Here is a 17,758-nt window from a genome sequence, read left to right as displayed (position 1 = left end):
TCCAAAATCTTCAAAGAGGGAGATTATTAGTGTATTAGTTTCAATTAATAATTTTACTCCAATTATTATTTGTTCACAACTACTTTGCCATCACTAAATTTTATACTGACATATTTGAATTGAAGACACAAAATATATCAATGCTCAAATTATTATGTTTCAAGTTTGAAATTGGAATAAAATAATAGTATTCCAAAATACATGTTTTAGTTGTAATTGTACATTATAGGTGAATTTTGGATACTTGAATGCAACTAGTATAAAAAGAGGGAAAATGGGTTAGATGTTAGACGTTTTGAACATCTAACAAGGGATGCTCAAATAAGACTATAGAGGGCACTCAATAGCCTCTAGTATATTTTTACAAAACACTTTTTTTTTTTTTTTCAAATTTTAATAAAAAGTTTCCTAACTTTTATAAAATTCATTTGCTTAGTCTGATACACTAAAACATAGGATTTTGTCATAAGAAAGTTTAAAAGAACTTTTTGTGTGTGTGTGTGTTTGTATAAGAAAGAAAGCCATAAAATTCTAGAGGATATCATTATTATTTCCTAAGTTCCAAAAACTTCTAAAATCAAGATTTTATTAAATAATTTGTCACATCTCAAATTTTAAAATTATGGTTTAATTATAACAAATGGGCTAATTGACAAATCTAGACATTAAAATATGAATTGAAAGATAATGATATCATGTGTTTAGAAATTTTAATTCTGATGTACAAGTAACAAACAAATTTCTTTGTTTGTTATTATTCAATATATTTCCAATTAATGATATTAGTGTAATACTTTATTTTATAATTTCAAATTTTAAAGTTTTATTTCTTTTAAAGTTTAGATAACATGCTCCAAAAGAGAGTTATATGCTCTATTTGATGTCTGTCTTGTGCAAAAATTTCACTAAGAATGAGAAACATATCATTTTAAAAGTTGTAAAATTTAAGATAAAAAATGACATATTTTTTTTTTTTTTTTTTTGTTTTTATGATGGTGATACTCAAAATAATTCTTTTTTAGAATTTTATCTTTGATAATTTTACTTGGGTGAAATTTTTTTTTAATAAAAGCTGTCAATTTATAACTAAAACTCAAAAATAAAATTTTGATTGACTTAGAATTAGGTTTTGAAAGTATTTTTATTGGATTCAAATGAGGCATATTCCATTATTCACATTAAAATTAAAGTGAATAGAGATATAGATGACAAAAGAATAGTGCCTAACATACGCACTATTTGTGACACATAACCCCACCTTTTTTTTAAAGCAACATAGCGGTTAAAAGCAAGCAACTAATTGTCCTCAAGAAGCTTTTATGGCGTGTTCAATTTTAGAATACTCAAGTGTCCCACAATTTACCGATTTCTCATACCTATTTTAACCATTTTTAAATTAAATTTTAAGGTGGAAAATGACTTATGTGCCACCAAGTAAACTAACACCACTTTGCTAATTTCTTAGCCACTCATTTAAGAAAGCAGCTAACTAATTGTCAACTTACTAACCACCAAGAACAATTTGCAGAGAAACACCACTTACTCTTAATCATATTTCAATTAGTTTAATAAGCTTACTAACAAACTAACTAACTTTTGTAATTGATTAATCAATTAATTAACTAACCAACTCATTAATCTTCATTAAGGGATTGAGGAAACTTAAGTTAACCCTTAATTAAATTCAGATCATTATGAATTTTGTTAGCAATTTCAGGTAGGAAAGGAAAAGGTTGAGAATTCTAGTCATGCATTGAGTCTCAATATGGTTTTCAAGGTAATCAACTAAGGAGACCATGGAAGCACTACATCATGTACGTGAATAAGATGCCTATATAAGTGCCAACCGATCTCAAATTTGATATTGTTAACTTTTCAATCTAGATAATTACTCACTTTTCATTCTCACCCACTATGTGTCATAAGTCTATTATTGATTGATTGTGTTTCAAGTGATAAATTCATGCAAAAAAGAAGGAAGATTAATAAGATTATGTTATTCTTGTTGAATAATTTTAGTCAAGGTTGGGTTGAGTAAGATCTTAGGATCTTAGTTTGAGAGTTTTAGGGGATTCTATTGTAATTTTATTATTTTGTTCCAAATTGGCGAACAGGAGATTATTAGTCTATTAGTTTAAGTTGACAATTTTACTCTAATTATTATTAGTTCACAACTACTTAATGACTTTATAATCACTGATTTTTATAACAACATATTCAAATTGAAGACATAAAAATGAAGCTCAAGTTAGTATTTCAAGTTTGAAATTATAACAAAATAATGGTGTTCCAAAATACATGTTTTAGTTGTAATTGTACATTATAGGTGAGCTAGATGCTTGAAAGCAACTGGAAGTGCAAGAGGACAAAAGTATACAAAAATAAGGAAAATGGGTTGGCTATTGGATATTTAGAACATCTAAAAAGGGATGCTAAATTGAGACCATGGATGACACTCAAGTACCTCAAGTATTTTTTTCCAAATGTAGACCCAAAATTTGTCTTAACCTATTTTGTTAGAGTTTTTTAGGTCCAATTCCATCTTAATTTTCAACCCACTTTTTTAGGCCCAACCCATTAAGAACCATACATAAAGAAAATTTTAGGGTTTCGTTTCTCTTTTCTTTCTTCCTCTTTGCAGTAGTTACCCACCCCTTGGCTTATTGTCATGGACTTGGTCTTTTCCTAAGTTTGTGCGACACTTAGACAAGTCAAGACACTTGATCTTGCTAAGTCAGCCTTACTCCCAATACTTAGCTTGTCAGGCTAAGACGCTCACGACTTGGAAGCTTTAGAAGGCATAGTAGACGACTCTTAAAGAATGAAAGCTTTTATTACTCAAGGAAGCCTTTACAAGTGCTTTGGGGAACTCACTTGCTTGGTTGGTTAGGTACTTGGGTGGTCTTGGGGTGGTGCCTTGGCCAAATGAGGCCCTTGCCTATTTATAGGCACTAATGGAACTCTCTAGAACCTTGGAGGGTTCCTTACAATTCAAGAATATTCTAGAACACCCTACACCATTCTATGTACAAGTCTTATGTACAAAAGATCTCTAGATTTCTCTATAAAGCCTTGAACTTCTCTCATGCCTTCCACCTTAGTGTAGAGATGTGTGGACATCTCTAGGCATCTCTAGAACCTTCCACACTCTTCCCACCAATGGCTTAGTGTAGATGGCTCCGGGAGTCTCCAGAAGCTTCCTGGGCTCTATATAAACTCATGGGGAGGCCCATTTGAAGTATCCTGTGACATTATGCTCTTCTTTTTCCTTTTTTTTTGTCTATTATTTTTATTTTCTTTTCTCACAATTTTCTCTCTCACTCATTCCTCAATAGCTGCCACAATCCACATCTCCACCATTACGGCTTGTTGCACACCATCCATTGTAACAGTTGCTACCGGCCACCAGTCATTGCCATGACGGGGTGGTTGGTCCCTCATTTCCCTCTTTCTCTCTCTTTTTCTCTCACACACTCTCTCTCTCACCTCATCCATACCCTTTTTTCATTATTATCGTCGCCTATCTTACCCACATTGATAGCACCGATGGTATTGCTACACAATGAACATGTCATTGGTAAGAAGTTTGCTTCAAACCATAAAAACACTTCCTCAATCTACATACAAGGTCCTTTTTTACTAGTTCCATAAAACCTTTAGATTGTTGCATATAAATTTCCTTCTCTAAATTGCACTTTGTTAGAAAGCTGTTTTTACATTTAATTGGTCCAACTCCATGTCTAATGTAGCAACCATAGCAAAATTTTAAAAAACTCAAATTGAAGTGTATTTTACAACAAAAGAAAAAGTTTATTGTAGTCAATTCATGCCTTCTATTGAAATTCTTTTGCTAGCAATTGAGCTTGTACTTTTTCCCTTTCATTTGCATAAAATGGTTTCCATTTAATTTCATGTTCCTAACCCCTAAACTTAGACTCGATTTTTCGCAAACAAACTTTTTTGTCAAAAAAGAGTCACTATAGGGTTTTATTTTTTATTTTGTTTTATTTTAAAAAAAAAATAGTGGCGATCCCAACATTAAAAAAAAAGAAGTTATTCACAAATAAAAAGAAAGTCTTGTTGTCTAGTAGGAATGCATATGAAAAAAGGAGTCCACAACTGGATTTTATTTTCATAAAATTATACACCCACGTTATTGATTGTGTGTTAAACAAAGGAATTATAATTGTGTCTGCCAACAAAGAGGATAGCAGAAGGATCAACATACTCATATGGAGGAAATCACTAAAAGGAAATATATAATTAAAAAAAGGCTTAATTTAATCTACATACAGTAATTTATTGATAAATATATAATTTATTAATTTATTGATAAATAAATAATTATTAATGTATAGAGAGTATTATGTTTAAACCAAACACTACTTATACATGTATAGCTTATAAATCCAAAAGTAATGGATCCAATCAAAACTTAATATATAAAAGCATAAGAGACTCTAATCAAATGATTATTAATTGTAGAAAATAGAAAAACTCTTAAAAGGAAGAGATGTAGTATCAAAACTTAATGTCTTAAAAGTTGCAGAGGTTTTAAGTATACGATAATTTGAGAAAGAGTTGAATTGGGAAAAATTGGAGTTATAAAAAGTTAATATTATATTATAATTTTTTATTTTTTATTTTCATATGTACTTCATTAATTATTAATTGATATTTCCTTAGACCCCTAAAGATCTTTAAAATTATTAGGGTCCATTTGGTCATGTTGTTTGAAGCTTGTTTTTAAAAATTGTTTTAAGTTTAAGAACAAAAAAACAATTTTTTAGTGTTTTATAAAAATAAGAATGTTTGACATATTTTTTTTAAATAAAAAATAAAAAACTTGTTTGAATAAGCAATTTTTAAAAATAATTTTCTGTTTTGATTTTGTTAATATATTTTAATTTCAATTTATATAATATTCATTAAATTTAATTCAAATCTTATTAAAATAAAAATAATTTTATAATTATAAATAAATTAAAAAATAAATAGTTTTAGTAAAACTAGAGCGGTAATATTATAATAGAATCATAACTTATATTTTTTATATAAAAAAAATACTCTTTCAATATATGTTAGAAAGATAAGGGTATTAACATCTACAAATTTTTTTTAATAATAATAATAATAATAATAATAATTATTATTATTATTAATATTAGTATTTTATTTAAAATGAATAAAAAAATAAATTTTAACCTTTTAACATGTAAATGAATCAAGTTTTTCATCATATGCATACATCTAATACTCAATTATATATAGACATAATATTTTAAGATGTTTTGATTTAGTGTGTAATTAATTGGATTTATGTTTTGAATTCTAAATTATTCTTTAAAATTAAAAGGTTCATTAAATAATTTTAATTATTAATCATGTCTTACTCAATTTATAATCCATTTACCTAGTGAGAAATTCAAAAAATATAGTTGAGTGTAGAAACAATAAAATTATTACTCATAATATATTAGTTTTGATCTATTTTTTCTTTTTTCAGTGATTAGTTCTATTTTTTGAATTCCAAATTATTTTAAATTTTTTTTAAACTTATTAATAAATCCAATACCAAGTGCCTCTTGATTTGAAGTTTATTTTTCAAATGAGAAAATTTATAAAAATATAATTATGCGTAAAAAAAAAACAATAGAGTCATTGTAAATCAATTTTAATCCATAATTTTTTGTTATTAATGAGTTCATTATTTGAGTTCCAAATTAATTATTTTTAAAATTTATTAAAATTGTTAATAAATCTAATGTATTAAGTCTTGTTTATTTATAATTTATTTGTCTAGTGAAAAAAAAATAAAAAATAATGATTTGATATAGAAAAGAAAAATAGAGTCGTTGTACGCCAATTTTTGTTCATAGATTTAAGGTATTAATTGATTCATTATTTCATCTTTTAATTTATTTTAAAAATGATCATTAGACTCATTAGTAAATTCAATACATCAATTATTCTGTAATTAAAAGTTTATTTGTTTAGTTAAAAAAATTGGAAAATAATAAGTTTATGTAGAAAAGAAAAAAAAATAGAGTCATTCTAAACCAATTTTTATTCATAAATTTCTAGTGTTAATTGATTCATTATTTTAGTTTTAATTTATTTTTAAAAATTATTGGACTCACTTATTTAATTTGAAGTTCATTTGCCTAGTGAAAAAATATAGAAAAATAATGATTATATACAAAAAAAAAAGAAAAAAAGAAAAAATAGAGTCATTCTAGACCAATTTTTGTTCATAAATTTTTTGTATAAATTAGGTCACTATTTGAGTGTTAATTTTTTTATTTATATAAAAATACTAGACTCATTAATAAATCCAACACATTAAGTCTTATTTAATTTATATTTCATTTGTCTAGTGAAAAAAATAGAAAATAATGATTCTATATATATATATAAAAGTGGTTCTAAACCAATTTTTGTTTATAAATTTATGATATTAATTGGTTCACTATTCGAACTTTAAGTTATTTTTAAAAAATAGAAGACTTCTTGATAAATTCAATACATTAAGTTTTTTGCTTATTTTGGAATTTATTTGCTTAGTGAAAAAAAAAATTGTAAAAATATGTTATATGTAAAGAAGAAACCAATCAAATCATTTAAAATAAATTTTGATTTATGATTTTCTAATATTGTTGAGTTGCATGATTTTTTAGTATTAATTAATTAATTGGTTTTTGAGTTTCAAATTATTTTTTAGAATTAATAAATTTTATGTATGAAACATAGTTTGATTTGGAATTCATTTACTTCATAAAATATTTTAGAAAAGTTAAAAGAAATTTATTTTTAAAGAAATTTAGAAAACCATGAGTAATTTAAAAGAATATTATATTTGAAATTTTTTTGTATTAGTATTAGATCATGGAGGAAGAAAAAGAATAATATCATATTCAATTTTATTTGTTTTTTTATAGCTTTTAAAAGTTCTCTGTGTTTTTCTTTTGTTTTTAAAAAATTAATAAAAACAACTTCTAATTGTTATAAAAAAACTGTTTTATATTTTACTTTTTTTTGAAAATTTGAATATTGAGAATAATTGTAGTGTTAACCAAACACCATACACACGAGCAGAGAATAAAAAATAAAAAAAATATTTTTTATATATAATAAGTGTAAATAACATTTTTTTTTTTGAAAATTGAATACAAATAAAATTGAGAAAATAAATTGACACTTTTTTTTTGTAAATAAATAAATAAAAATCATTAATTCAAAATCATTTTTTATAAAATTTGAGAAACCAAGGTTTGGTTAATCTTGATTTTGATGATAACAAAATAAAGTTTAGAACTAATGATTACATTTTAAGTGTGATTAGGCAAGACGACTTCCAAAGTGGCAATCCAAAGACAAATCAAGCCAAGGAGAAATCATGAAAAAGAAGACCACCTCAAAGAGAAGAGTTTTTCAAGACCAAAGCTTATTAAGATCTCTTTGTAAGGTTGTTGGTGCACTAGGACTTTCATGCATTTCATTCTTTATTTATACACCAAAATCATCCAAGAGTAATATTGTTTTAAATATCTTAAGAATTGGATGATTTCATGTTTTCAACTAAAACCTTGTATTAAATGATTTTCAAACTTGTGTTAAAAGGTTTTAAGTTGAAAAAGGTTGAGTGTTGAGTAAAAAAAATGGCTCAACTGGTTCAATCGATCGACCGGCTGTACTCGTCCTGTCGAGGACCGGTTGAGGGAGGCAAAAAAGTTTCTCTCTCTCCCAGTGGCCTTCTCTTCCAGGTCAAGGTTGAACCTCAACCGGTTGAGGTCCGGTCGAGGTTCGGTTGAAGTCCGGTTGAGACCCAACGGTCACTTTTCCTAACGGCTAGTCAACCGGTCGACCCCTAACTTGACCGGTCGAACCCCCAACGGCTAGTTTGACTTTTTTCTTCTATAAAAAGGCTTCAATCTTCGTTGTTTCATGAGCTTAACCTTCCCAAATCATTCTTGAATATATTTGAGCCTTGGAAGAGTGTTTTTGAGTGCACCATTATTTCATAACTTGCATATCTTTAGTGCACCATTTAATCCTAGTTTTTCTTGTATCTTTGAGCCTAAAGTTCTATTACTAGGATTTTTGTAAGATCATTATTTGTATATCTTTGTGAGGAATTTTCTTAAGTGAGGGGTATCACTTGAAAGGTTGTTTAAGAGAGGGATATCTCTTGAAGAAGTGTAAAAGGTGCTTGGAGCCAAAAGTCCAATAGGGTGAATTGGAACCATAATCCAATTGTAAAGAGATTGGAAACTTGGTTGAAGCTTCAAGATAGTGGAACCCTCACTCGGTTAGGAGGTTGAGGAGAGTAGACATAGGCAAGGAAGTGCCGAACCACTATAAACTCTCGTGTTTGCACTCTCTCTTCCCTAACTCTTTTAAATTATATGCAATTGTCTTTATTTTGTTTATTATATACTTGCATATAATTGTCTCTTATTTTTGCATAGTTTAAATTTGTGAAAAAGAGACCATCACCCTATTTACCTCTCCCCCCCCCCCCCTAGGGTGATTACCATAGTTTGGAGTAGCCTCAAATTCCTAACAAAATCCTTTGAAATTTCTTGAAAATGATTTTTTTAATATCTTTTTTTATTTAGTTCAATAAATTATTTTGCATAATTCTCTTATTATTTATTTTGTGTATTCTTATAATTAGATTTCATCATTATTTGTGTGTATTGATTTTCACTATGACTTGTACATACTCATTGCATGATTATTTTTCTTGGTATTCATAATTAATTAATTAATTATTACAATTCCCTCAATTTGTTTAGTAAAGATCGTATGTATACAGGATTAGAGGGGTATTACGGCTCATCACCGTACTTTACCAACAAGTAACTTGACCCCCGAACCCAGATTCGGTCTTTCACAGACCTGTTTTTCTTCAGGAGTCACACTTAGGGTTTTTCTTTCTTATTTTGTTTTTCCCTTAAAAATTAAAACAAAAATAAGTGGTGACTCCAAGTCTTTTTTTAAAAAATTAAATTTTCATTAAACAAATAAATAAAAGGCGAGTTTCGCCATCGAGTGAGAACGCATCGTGTGAAATATAGGGTCCACAGATCCCTACATCCATGGAGTGTACCACACTCAACAATCCATTAATTAGAATGAAAGAGAAGAGTTCTAATAATAAAACTCTTGAAAAATCCCCTAAGTGTAGTTGTACTCTCAGGAAAACAAATCCTTAAGTATAAAAGGGTTAAATATATAATAGAAACAAACTCGTCAGCTCATTGGGAAGCTCAACCCCCGACATCCTGAACAAACTACAATAAAACTAATTTAGACTTCACACTTCAATAGGCAGCATTATGTATTTTTAAAAACAAATTTCTATTTTTTAATCACCCGGCCAAAAGAGCTCTTATTATCTCCCAAAATCAAATAATTTTATTATTTGAGCGAGGTTGTTAATTTATCAAATATTTTATTTGGAGGTTTTATTGTATTACGACTCTTTTACACCCATTACAAAGATATACACATCATAAAAGGTAAAAGGGTTAATAGATATGCATGGTTAAATACAACTCCTCAAGATTTCACTGGGGGCATTCACGATTGTAAATTCCACAATTTTGCCCATCTGAAGGGGATCCGTTTGGATTGGGTAGGCATGCATCGTACCTTGCATTCCCACAGGGCACAGCTGGTTGATTAGCGTTGCTGGTGCGTCCAGTTACAGCTTGCCCTGAGTTTACTTGCAGCAACCTTCTACTTATTTCAGAATCCACGGAATACTCCTCCGAGTCCATGTCTCCAATCAGGCATTCCTCAGGCTGATCGCTGCAGCGGTGGGTGTGAGTGTCATTGCTCTTTGCTGAAGTAGCTCTGCAAACATTTTTGGTGAGGAGCATCACCATTAGAATTAGCGCTACTGAAAAACCTTTCTTCATCTCGCCTCCCATCGTTTCTTCCCCTCTCTCACATGCCTGGAGCTGAGGAGAAAACAAGGCCATATATATTCAAAGAAACTCAATATATTATAGCTGGATTGGTTAATTAAATTATAATATTATGCACCGACATGCCATGTTGCTGACCAAATGGACAAAGACTTCCTCATTAGTTTCTTTTCTTTGAGGGTCCATTATGGCAGGCCAAGTATAATTTTTGTTATTGTAATTAAGTAATCAATGAAATATATTTCTAATTAAGTTATTTAAATCTAAAAAACTGAGATTAAGTAGTAGATAGTTACATTTCAACTAATCAAGTCGTTGTAGGTTGCATGATTGACCTTCCTATCGAGACAATGACCATTGATTTCTACCTAATGCTCCCATCAATGGTTTACATTTTTCAAATACGAGCCTTTTTGTTCCCCATCTGCCTCGTCAAGAGACCCCCCAAGAGACCCCTTGCTTGTTTTCTTTCTTAATCACATAAAAAAAAAAAAAAAATTATGCATCTTCGTTGATTGATGAGTGGTTGTTTGGTAAACCAATTTAATAATAAATTTAATTTAAATTATTAAATAAATTAAATATATTTGATAAAATAATTTACTGATATTATTTAAAGTGAAACTATCTTTAAATAAAAAATAAAAAATAATTAACTTATTTTAAAATTTATATTTTCATTTTACATTTTTATCCCTTATTTACCTTATTTATCTCCATCATTTTCTTTATTACTTTATAACTTTTATTGTTACTCGATCTATTTTGCCTTAATTATAATTTATAAAGGTAAATATATCAATTTGATAATTTAAAATAAGTTTTAAGTTAATTTTATTAAACAACCTTAATATTTAAACTAAAAATTAAGTCAATAACTTAAATATACTTTAACTTAAAACTAACTTAAGTTATTAAATAATAAGTATTAAGTTTTATGAAATACCCCTTAATATATTACTTTTATTTATTTGACGGGTTTATTAAAAATCGAATGATTAATTCTAACATGTAGGATAATACTACAAGCTCCCACAAATTTTTGGCTTTTTCCTACATTGGTTTGTTGTCCTAATTAATTGAAAGATCTATATTTAGTTGAACCTTTGAAATTGAGGTTAGTACTAGAGACTTAAAATTGATCATGCTTACTTCTCAGCTACCCTTTTCTTTAATTTATGATTTTAACCGGTCCAATATAATTCAGACGTCCACCTCTTGATAATACGTCGGACCAAACATTGAAATTTCTGCCAAACATTACGTAATACATTAAGAGTCTGATAAAAAATGACTTGATTGATTACAAGGACGACACCACAAATTAATACACTGTGAGTCAATTTATGCGGCCATTAATGGGGCCCTGTGGTGGGATATTTTTTTTAAAAATTTCAAAGTAGCAGTAGGATCATAGTATTAAAAAGTCTGAAAATTCAGCAGAGGAAAGCAACGATTTTTCTGTTTGGGACAATGGTCCATTAATAGCATGAGTGTCTATTATTTACAATGTCTTTTACAATTTATTTAAAAAGATGATTTTTTTTTTCAATTTTATTTTAAATAAAAAAAATGTTGCTTAACTTTTTATTTTATTTTTTACTTAAAAATAATTTGCCTTTTTATAAAAAGATTTTTTTAAATTTTATCTAAAAAAGAATTTTGCTTAAGTTTGATTAATAATAGGTTTTTTTTTATTTTATTTTGATTTTTATTTTTTTTTACAATTTTTATTTTTTAAAAGGAGAATTTGGCCTTTTTCTAAAAGCTTAAATTTTATTTTATTTTATTTTTACAATTTTACTTTTAAAAGGAGAATTTTGTCCTTTTTAAAAAAAAAATATTTGTACAAGTTTATCCAAAAAAGAATTTTGCTTAAATTTTATTTAAAAAAATTTACAATTTTTTTTTTAAAAAAGAGAGAATTTTTCTTTTTTATATAAAAAAAAATTTACGAGTTTATCTAAAAAAGAATTTTACTTAACTTTTATATATATATATATATATATATATAATTTTACTTGAAAAAAAAATATTTTTTGCTATTTACAAAATATAACAATCCAAATTTTTTTTTTTAAATTACAATTTAATTTATAAAAGGGTTCCCATAAAAAATTATTCTTATAAGGAAAAAGTTTTTTTTTTAATAATTATTTACAAAAGATGTTTTAATCACCTTTTTTTTATTTACCAAAAGCGATTTTTTTTATTTGATTTTATTTAGAAATATTATTTATTCAAAAAACTTAATTTTATATTTTGAGAAAATGATTACAGATTTGATTTATTTTATTTTATTTTAAATTTAGTTTTTAATATAAACTACTATGGATTGATTTAAAAAAAATCCATTTATCAAAAGGGGGGTTTCAGATTTTATTTTACTGAAGCAAAAATTCAAATTTTATTTTATTTAAAAAATTGATAATGAAAAAAAAACTGAAAATATACAAATAAACATAAATCAAATAAATAAAATAAATAGAGGAGGTGGGAAGTATGCTCTTAGCACATATGAGTCTACATCAGTAGAGACTCTCCTTGATGTCGAAACAAACTCTACACAGGTGTCAAAATAGTACAAATAAATGGCATCACTCTCTCACCAAAAGAAATAAAATCCAGAAAATACAAAGAAAGCAGAGCCAGAGAGTAGTTGTTTTCCCTCTCCAAAATGTTGTCCACCACCTCTGCAAACTTAGGGTCTTCTACACTTTTATAGGTCTTCAACTTGGTCATCAAGCCACATGGAGGGCATCTAGGCTTAGCTAAGAGAACCAAAATGGGAGAAACATGTGAGTGTTTAGCTAGGTTGGCAATTCCGGACAAAATTCCTAAGTGTCCCCTAACTCAGCTTTTCTATTCCTATTCGGACTACTTGACTTTGAAGACTAAGACTTTGTTAAGAGGCCGAGGTATGTAGCTGAGTGTGTGGTGATTGGATGTGAATCAACCCGGTTTTTAATCTTTAAATGTGTTAGAAAGTTGGGAAAAATGGTTTTTGGTGCAAGGCTTTTATTACTCTGTTTCTGGATCGATCCAGGTGTAGGGGTGGATCTATCCAACTAATGTTTTTTTGATCAAATCTCAGCCATTAGATTAAGGGTTTCTTTTTACACTTTAAAACCCAATCTTCTCTCATTTTCTGAGAGGAGAGACTGCTGAAAACGTGGGGAGAGCAGCCACACTCCCAAGTGTTCTTCATTTCTCATTTTTGCTTTCCTAAGTTGTTTTTTTTTTATTGCAAAGAAAATCCACTTCTCTTAATGTTTTCAAAACTAGTTTTCAATGGATTTTTTTGAGCAATAAATGGGTTGATTCATTCTTTCATTCACATCTAAATCTCTCATTCTATTTGGGTTGTGCAAAAACCCATTTTCTTCTTGTGTGGATTCAAGAAGAGGCCGAGATTGAGCTTGGTGCGGACTCCAAGTGTGCTCCAAAAGGAGAAGCTGAAAATGAAGGTACTAGTCAAGTATTCCGGGAAGGATTGGTTGGCTTGAGTTAGGTAAAACCTTGTACTCAGTTTTTATTCTTCATAGTGGAGTTTTCAATCGGTGATAGGCCCGTGGTTTTTGATCTCTTCGGAGGTTTTCCACGTTAAAAATCTGGTGTTCATTGTCTCTTTCTCTCACTCTATATTTTGATTTATTTTTGAGGAGTGTTGAAGCATTTGCATGTGTTTTGCATTTATAAATTGTTGGGAAAGTGTTGATGCATACATTATTGCTTGTGGATGTTTTGCTTTGTTGAAAAGTTATTGGAAGAAAAATTTCTTGACATTAAAATAGTCTAAGGTTAGGTAATCTTTGTTGGGAGAATTTTTAAATTGTTCTACAACACCTATTCACCCCCCCTCTAGGTGTAGTTCATTATTGAGATTCACATTTTCAAAACAAATTGGACCATGCACAAAATCGAAATACGGGAAAATGAGAACAAATCAATAATATACAAGCCTAAAACAAATTCCAAACACACATATATTAACAACTTAAGCCTAAATCCATACCAATAATCAATAGCAACTAAGGGCTCTTTCAAATCAAAGCTTAAAGCAATCAATGCCCAAAGCAATAAATCAAATGCCAAAATACATGAGTGGTCCAAGTAACATAAACAAACCAACCACAAGCCCAAGTTAACTCCAATCAAGCCCGAAACAATTGAAGTCCAAGATCTTTAATGCCCACAAGCAATCTAAAATTAAGCTTAATTGATCAAATAAGCTTAAAACTAATATGCAAAGCCCCCGCTCCCACAATAAAAAATAAAAAAAACAAAGCTAAAACAATCACTCTGCAAATCAATAAGGAGAAAGGCTTACCTCTGTTTGAAGAACACTTGACTACTAAGTGGCAGTGGTGAGGAAAATGCAGGCAATGATGTTTAGATGTGGATGGTGACAACATGGTGGTGTGGCAATGGGTGGCGACTATAGATAGTAAGGGATGAGGGTGTGGCAGCATGGAGTGTAGGGCGACAAAGATAGAGAGGTAGTGTGGACCATGGGTGATATGGGGAAGGAAAGAGAGAAAAAGAAAAATAAGGTGAGAGAGAGAGAGAATGAAAGAAAGATGAGATGGGATCGTTAGTGGTGGGGGAGACACCGACAATGTTGTCGATCAAGATTGACGAATCTTTGATTTTTCTTATTTTATATGTTGATGATATGCTAATTGATACTAAAATTACATAAAAAATTGAACATTTTAAGTGTATATTAAGTAGTGAGTTTGATAAGAAGGATTTTCTTTGCTAAGAAAATTCTTAGCATTGAAATACAAAAAGGCAAAAAAAAAAATGAAAATCATGAATATCTTAAAAGGAAATATCATAAAATTAGGGAATGAAATTCATTAGGACATATATTGTTATCGAAAATCCACACATAAGAGAATAAAATCGATACATTGGCCAAAGTTTTTCTTAAGGATAAGTTCAAGCATTGTTTGGACATTATTCATTTTCCAATTTGTTGAAGATGGAAGATCAAGTAATCCTACGTTGGAAAGATACATGTGAAGATGTTTATAAGTTTGAGAATTCCAGTAAATGTTCTACATGTTTAATATTTTGTATTTCAATAACATTGTGTAAATAACTTTTCTTTGTCACACAACAATAAGTTTATTTATGCATAGAATATTCTTACAAAACAAGGAAAGAAAATAGGAAAAGACTTTTGCCTCCAATGGTGCGTGGTCTTGGATATGATTGAGACTTTTAGAGTTTTGAGGGTTTTAGGAATTGTAATTATTCCTTCAAGAACATTGAAGTAATTTCTTCTTTCTTTATGGATACCGCCACATTGTTGAATCATATTAAATTTTGTATTTTCATGTGATTGCTTAAGCATTTATTTTCATATTCTTGTTTATTGTTCACTTACATCTATGTAACAATAACAAAAACATTGAAAGTTATGTTAAAGTCAATCTTTAGTATTGGAAAACACTTTCAAGTATCATACCAAATACCCTCAACGAATATAATTGGATGCTAAAATAAAAATTTGAATGTAAGAGTTAGAACTCGTTCGATAATGGTTAATTTTAAGAAACGTTTTTAATTTTTTTTAACACTGTAAATTTTTTGTTATTTAAGTATTAAAAGTATTTTCTAAAATTTCTTCTAAAAGCATTCTTAATCTTTGATGTTGAAAAACACTTTTTAAGTACATACTCAATACGTACCCCATCTAGTCCAACTTGCATATATGAAAAAAAAAAGGAATATAATAGGTATAGGATGTTACCAAGTATATATATAACTCTCATATGGCTGTTGGTTCTAGCCTGCCCCTTTATTCAATGATTGGAATAAGTTGCAAAAGAGTTGAAAAGTGGGTTGACTCAAAATTTTCCTATAAAAGTGAGTTGAAGATGTAATTTTTTTATTATCAGTTTTTTTAAAAGTTTAAACTTATAAGATTTGAACTCATACCTACATATCGATAGACAGAGCTCATATCTACACATGGACACACAAAGAATTTGAATTCATATTCAATATAGAGAAGAAGACATGTAATAAATATGCAAATTATGGAAAGGTAGCTCCAACCCCATCAAACCAAGTTCTTATACTATATTGAACTTTCAATTTTCTTAAAAACTTAAACTTATAAAATTTGAGTTCAATATGTATTTTATACTCTTTAACAATAACTAAATAGCAATAAAGTATTTTTCCAAATATAAATTTATGCTAAATTGTTTTATTTTAAAAAAATTGATTTTTTTTTTTTAAAATTTAAAAAAATAATGTAATTTGCAAATTATTAAAAATTTTATGAAAAAAAATTATCAAATGAAACTTGTTCCTTGAAAAGATAAATTCTATATAAAAAATCGAAATTTATGCTAAACTTGTTTTTTTTTAAAATGATTTTACTTTTTTATTAAACTTATTAAACTTTGATTGTTTTTTTAGTGTTTATAGAATGAATTATTTTTACATTAAATTTATGTTTTAAAAGGATAAAAAAATTATTCTAAACAAAAATAGTCACCTAAAGAGAGTTTCTTAAAAAAAAGTTTTATTTTAAGAAAAGTTCAAAGCAAAATCATGATTTCTTAAGAAAAAAAAACTTAAAAACAAAAGTTGTCATTTGAAGAGAAAATTTTAAGTTATTTAATTATTTTTCTACATTTTTAATCTTTGTACTAAAAAATGGTTTTCACATTATGATTAAAATGGTTAAATTTTAAATTATTTAAAATTTATCTCATAAATTAATTAAAAAATTAAAGCAAAATAAAAATTATTCATTTAAAGAAAATTAATTCAATTCATAATTTTATTTTTTAAAACTTAAATAAAATAAAATCCATAATGGTTTTATAAAAAAAACCAAAAAGAATATAAAAATAAATTAGTTTTTAATTTTAAAAATCATTAATTAAATTAATTTAAAGACCAACATATTTTTTTAATCAATAACTAATTGAATGTAAAATAAGCTATTTTAATAGGACATTGTGTAATTTATATTTTTATAAATATTATTATTTAAAAATAATATATAAATGTAATTAATTGACATTTTTATTATTTATAAATATTATATCCACAATAAAAGATAATTAGTTTTATATATTGAATTTAGTACATAAAAAGAATTAAATTTATAATATATTAAATATTTTTATTATTATAAAATATCTTATTAGTTAAAAATTATTATTAAAAATAAGAAAACGTGACTTTAGGATAATTTTTATTTTTCTCAATTTTTTTAGAAAATTGAAACTTCAAGGAAGATTTTATTTTATTTTATTTTAAGAAATAGTCCTTATAAGAGACTATTTTTGTTTGAAAGGATGTTTTAGAAATAGTCTCTTTACGGGAAGATTTTTGTTTTTAAAGAATTTTTTTGTTTTCAAGAAATCATCTCTTCGAGGGTGAATAATACATATAAGGGTAGTTTTGTAAATATCTTCTCCATCATCTTCCTCTACATCATATCGCTGCCTTACAATTAATTATCCAGGGATCCCGGAGTACGGGCATCACGGGTGTGAAGCTGTGGTTCAACAGTAAAAGATAAGAACATCAAATCAACCAATCTGCTTTAGAAGCGTCGTGTCACGGGCCTAGAGTTCCGGCCGTTGCGACAATCGGCCCTCTAAAATACCTGTTACCCCATTCTTTTCTGTGATGCGAAAAACACCAGTAGAATTACAGGAAGTAGAGAGAGGAGAAACGCAGGTACGAGAATTAAAATGACGAGAGGCCCCTCTTCATTGCTGTTGATCTACACAGTGATGATACTCTTCCACGCAAACATATGTAAAGCCGCCACTTCACTGACGAAC

The 17,758-nt window shown here is 27.9% G+C and overlaps 1 protein-coding gene across 1 annotated transcript; it reads right to left on the bottom strand.

The window, feature by feature from the left end:
* Window positions 1–9,440: 9,440 nt before the first annotated feature.
* LOC100854073 (hypothetical protein) lies at window positions 9,441–10,086 on the bottom strand. The gene has a single exon (XM_003633712.4). It carries the CDS (start codon window positions 9,987–9,989, stop codon window positions 9,573–9,575), a length of 417 nt encoding a protein of 138 aa, XP_003633760.2. The 5' UTR covers window positions 9,990–10,086; the 3' UTR covers window positions 9,441–9,572.
* Window positions 10,087–17,758: the final 7,672 nt, after the last annotated feature.

This window comes from Vitis vinifera, chromosome 14 (genome assembly GCF_030704535.1).
Source record: "Vitis vinifera cultivar Pinot Noir 40024 chromosome 14, ASM3070453v1".
Classification (NCBI taxonomy): Eukaryota; Viridiplantae; Streptophyta; class Magnoliopsida; order Vitales; family Vitaceae; genus Vitis; species Vitis vinifera.
The sequence above is the reverse complement of the archived record's forward strand: the minus strand, read 5'-3'. Positions and strand labels throughout refer to the sequence as shown.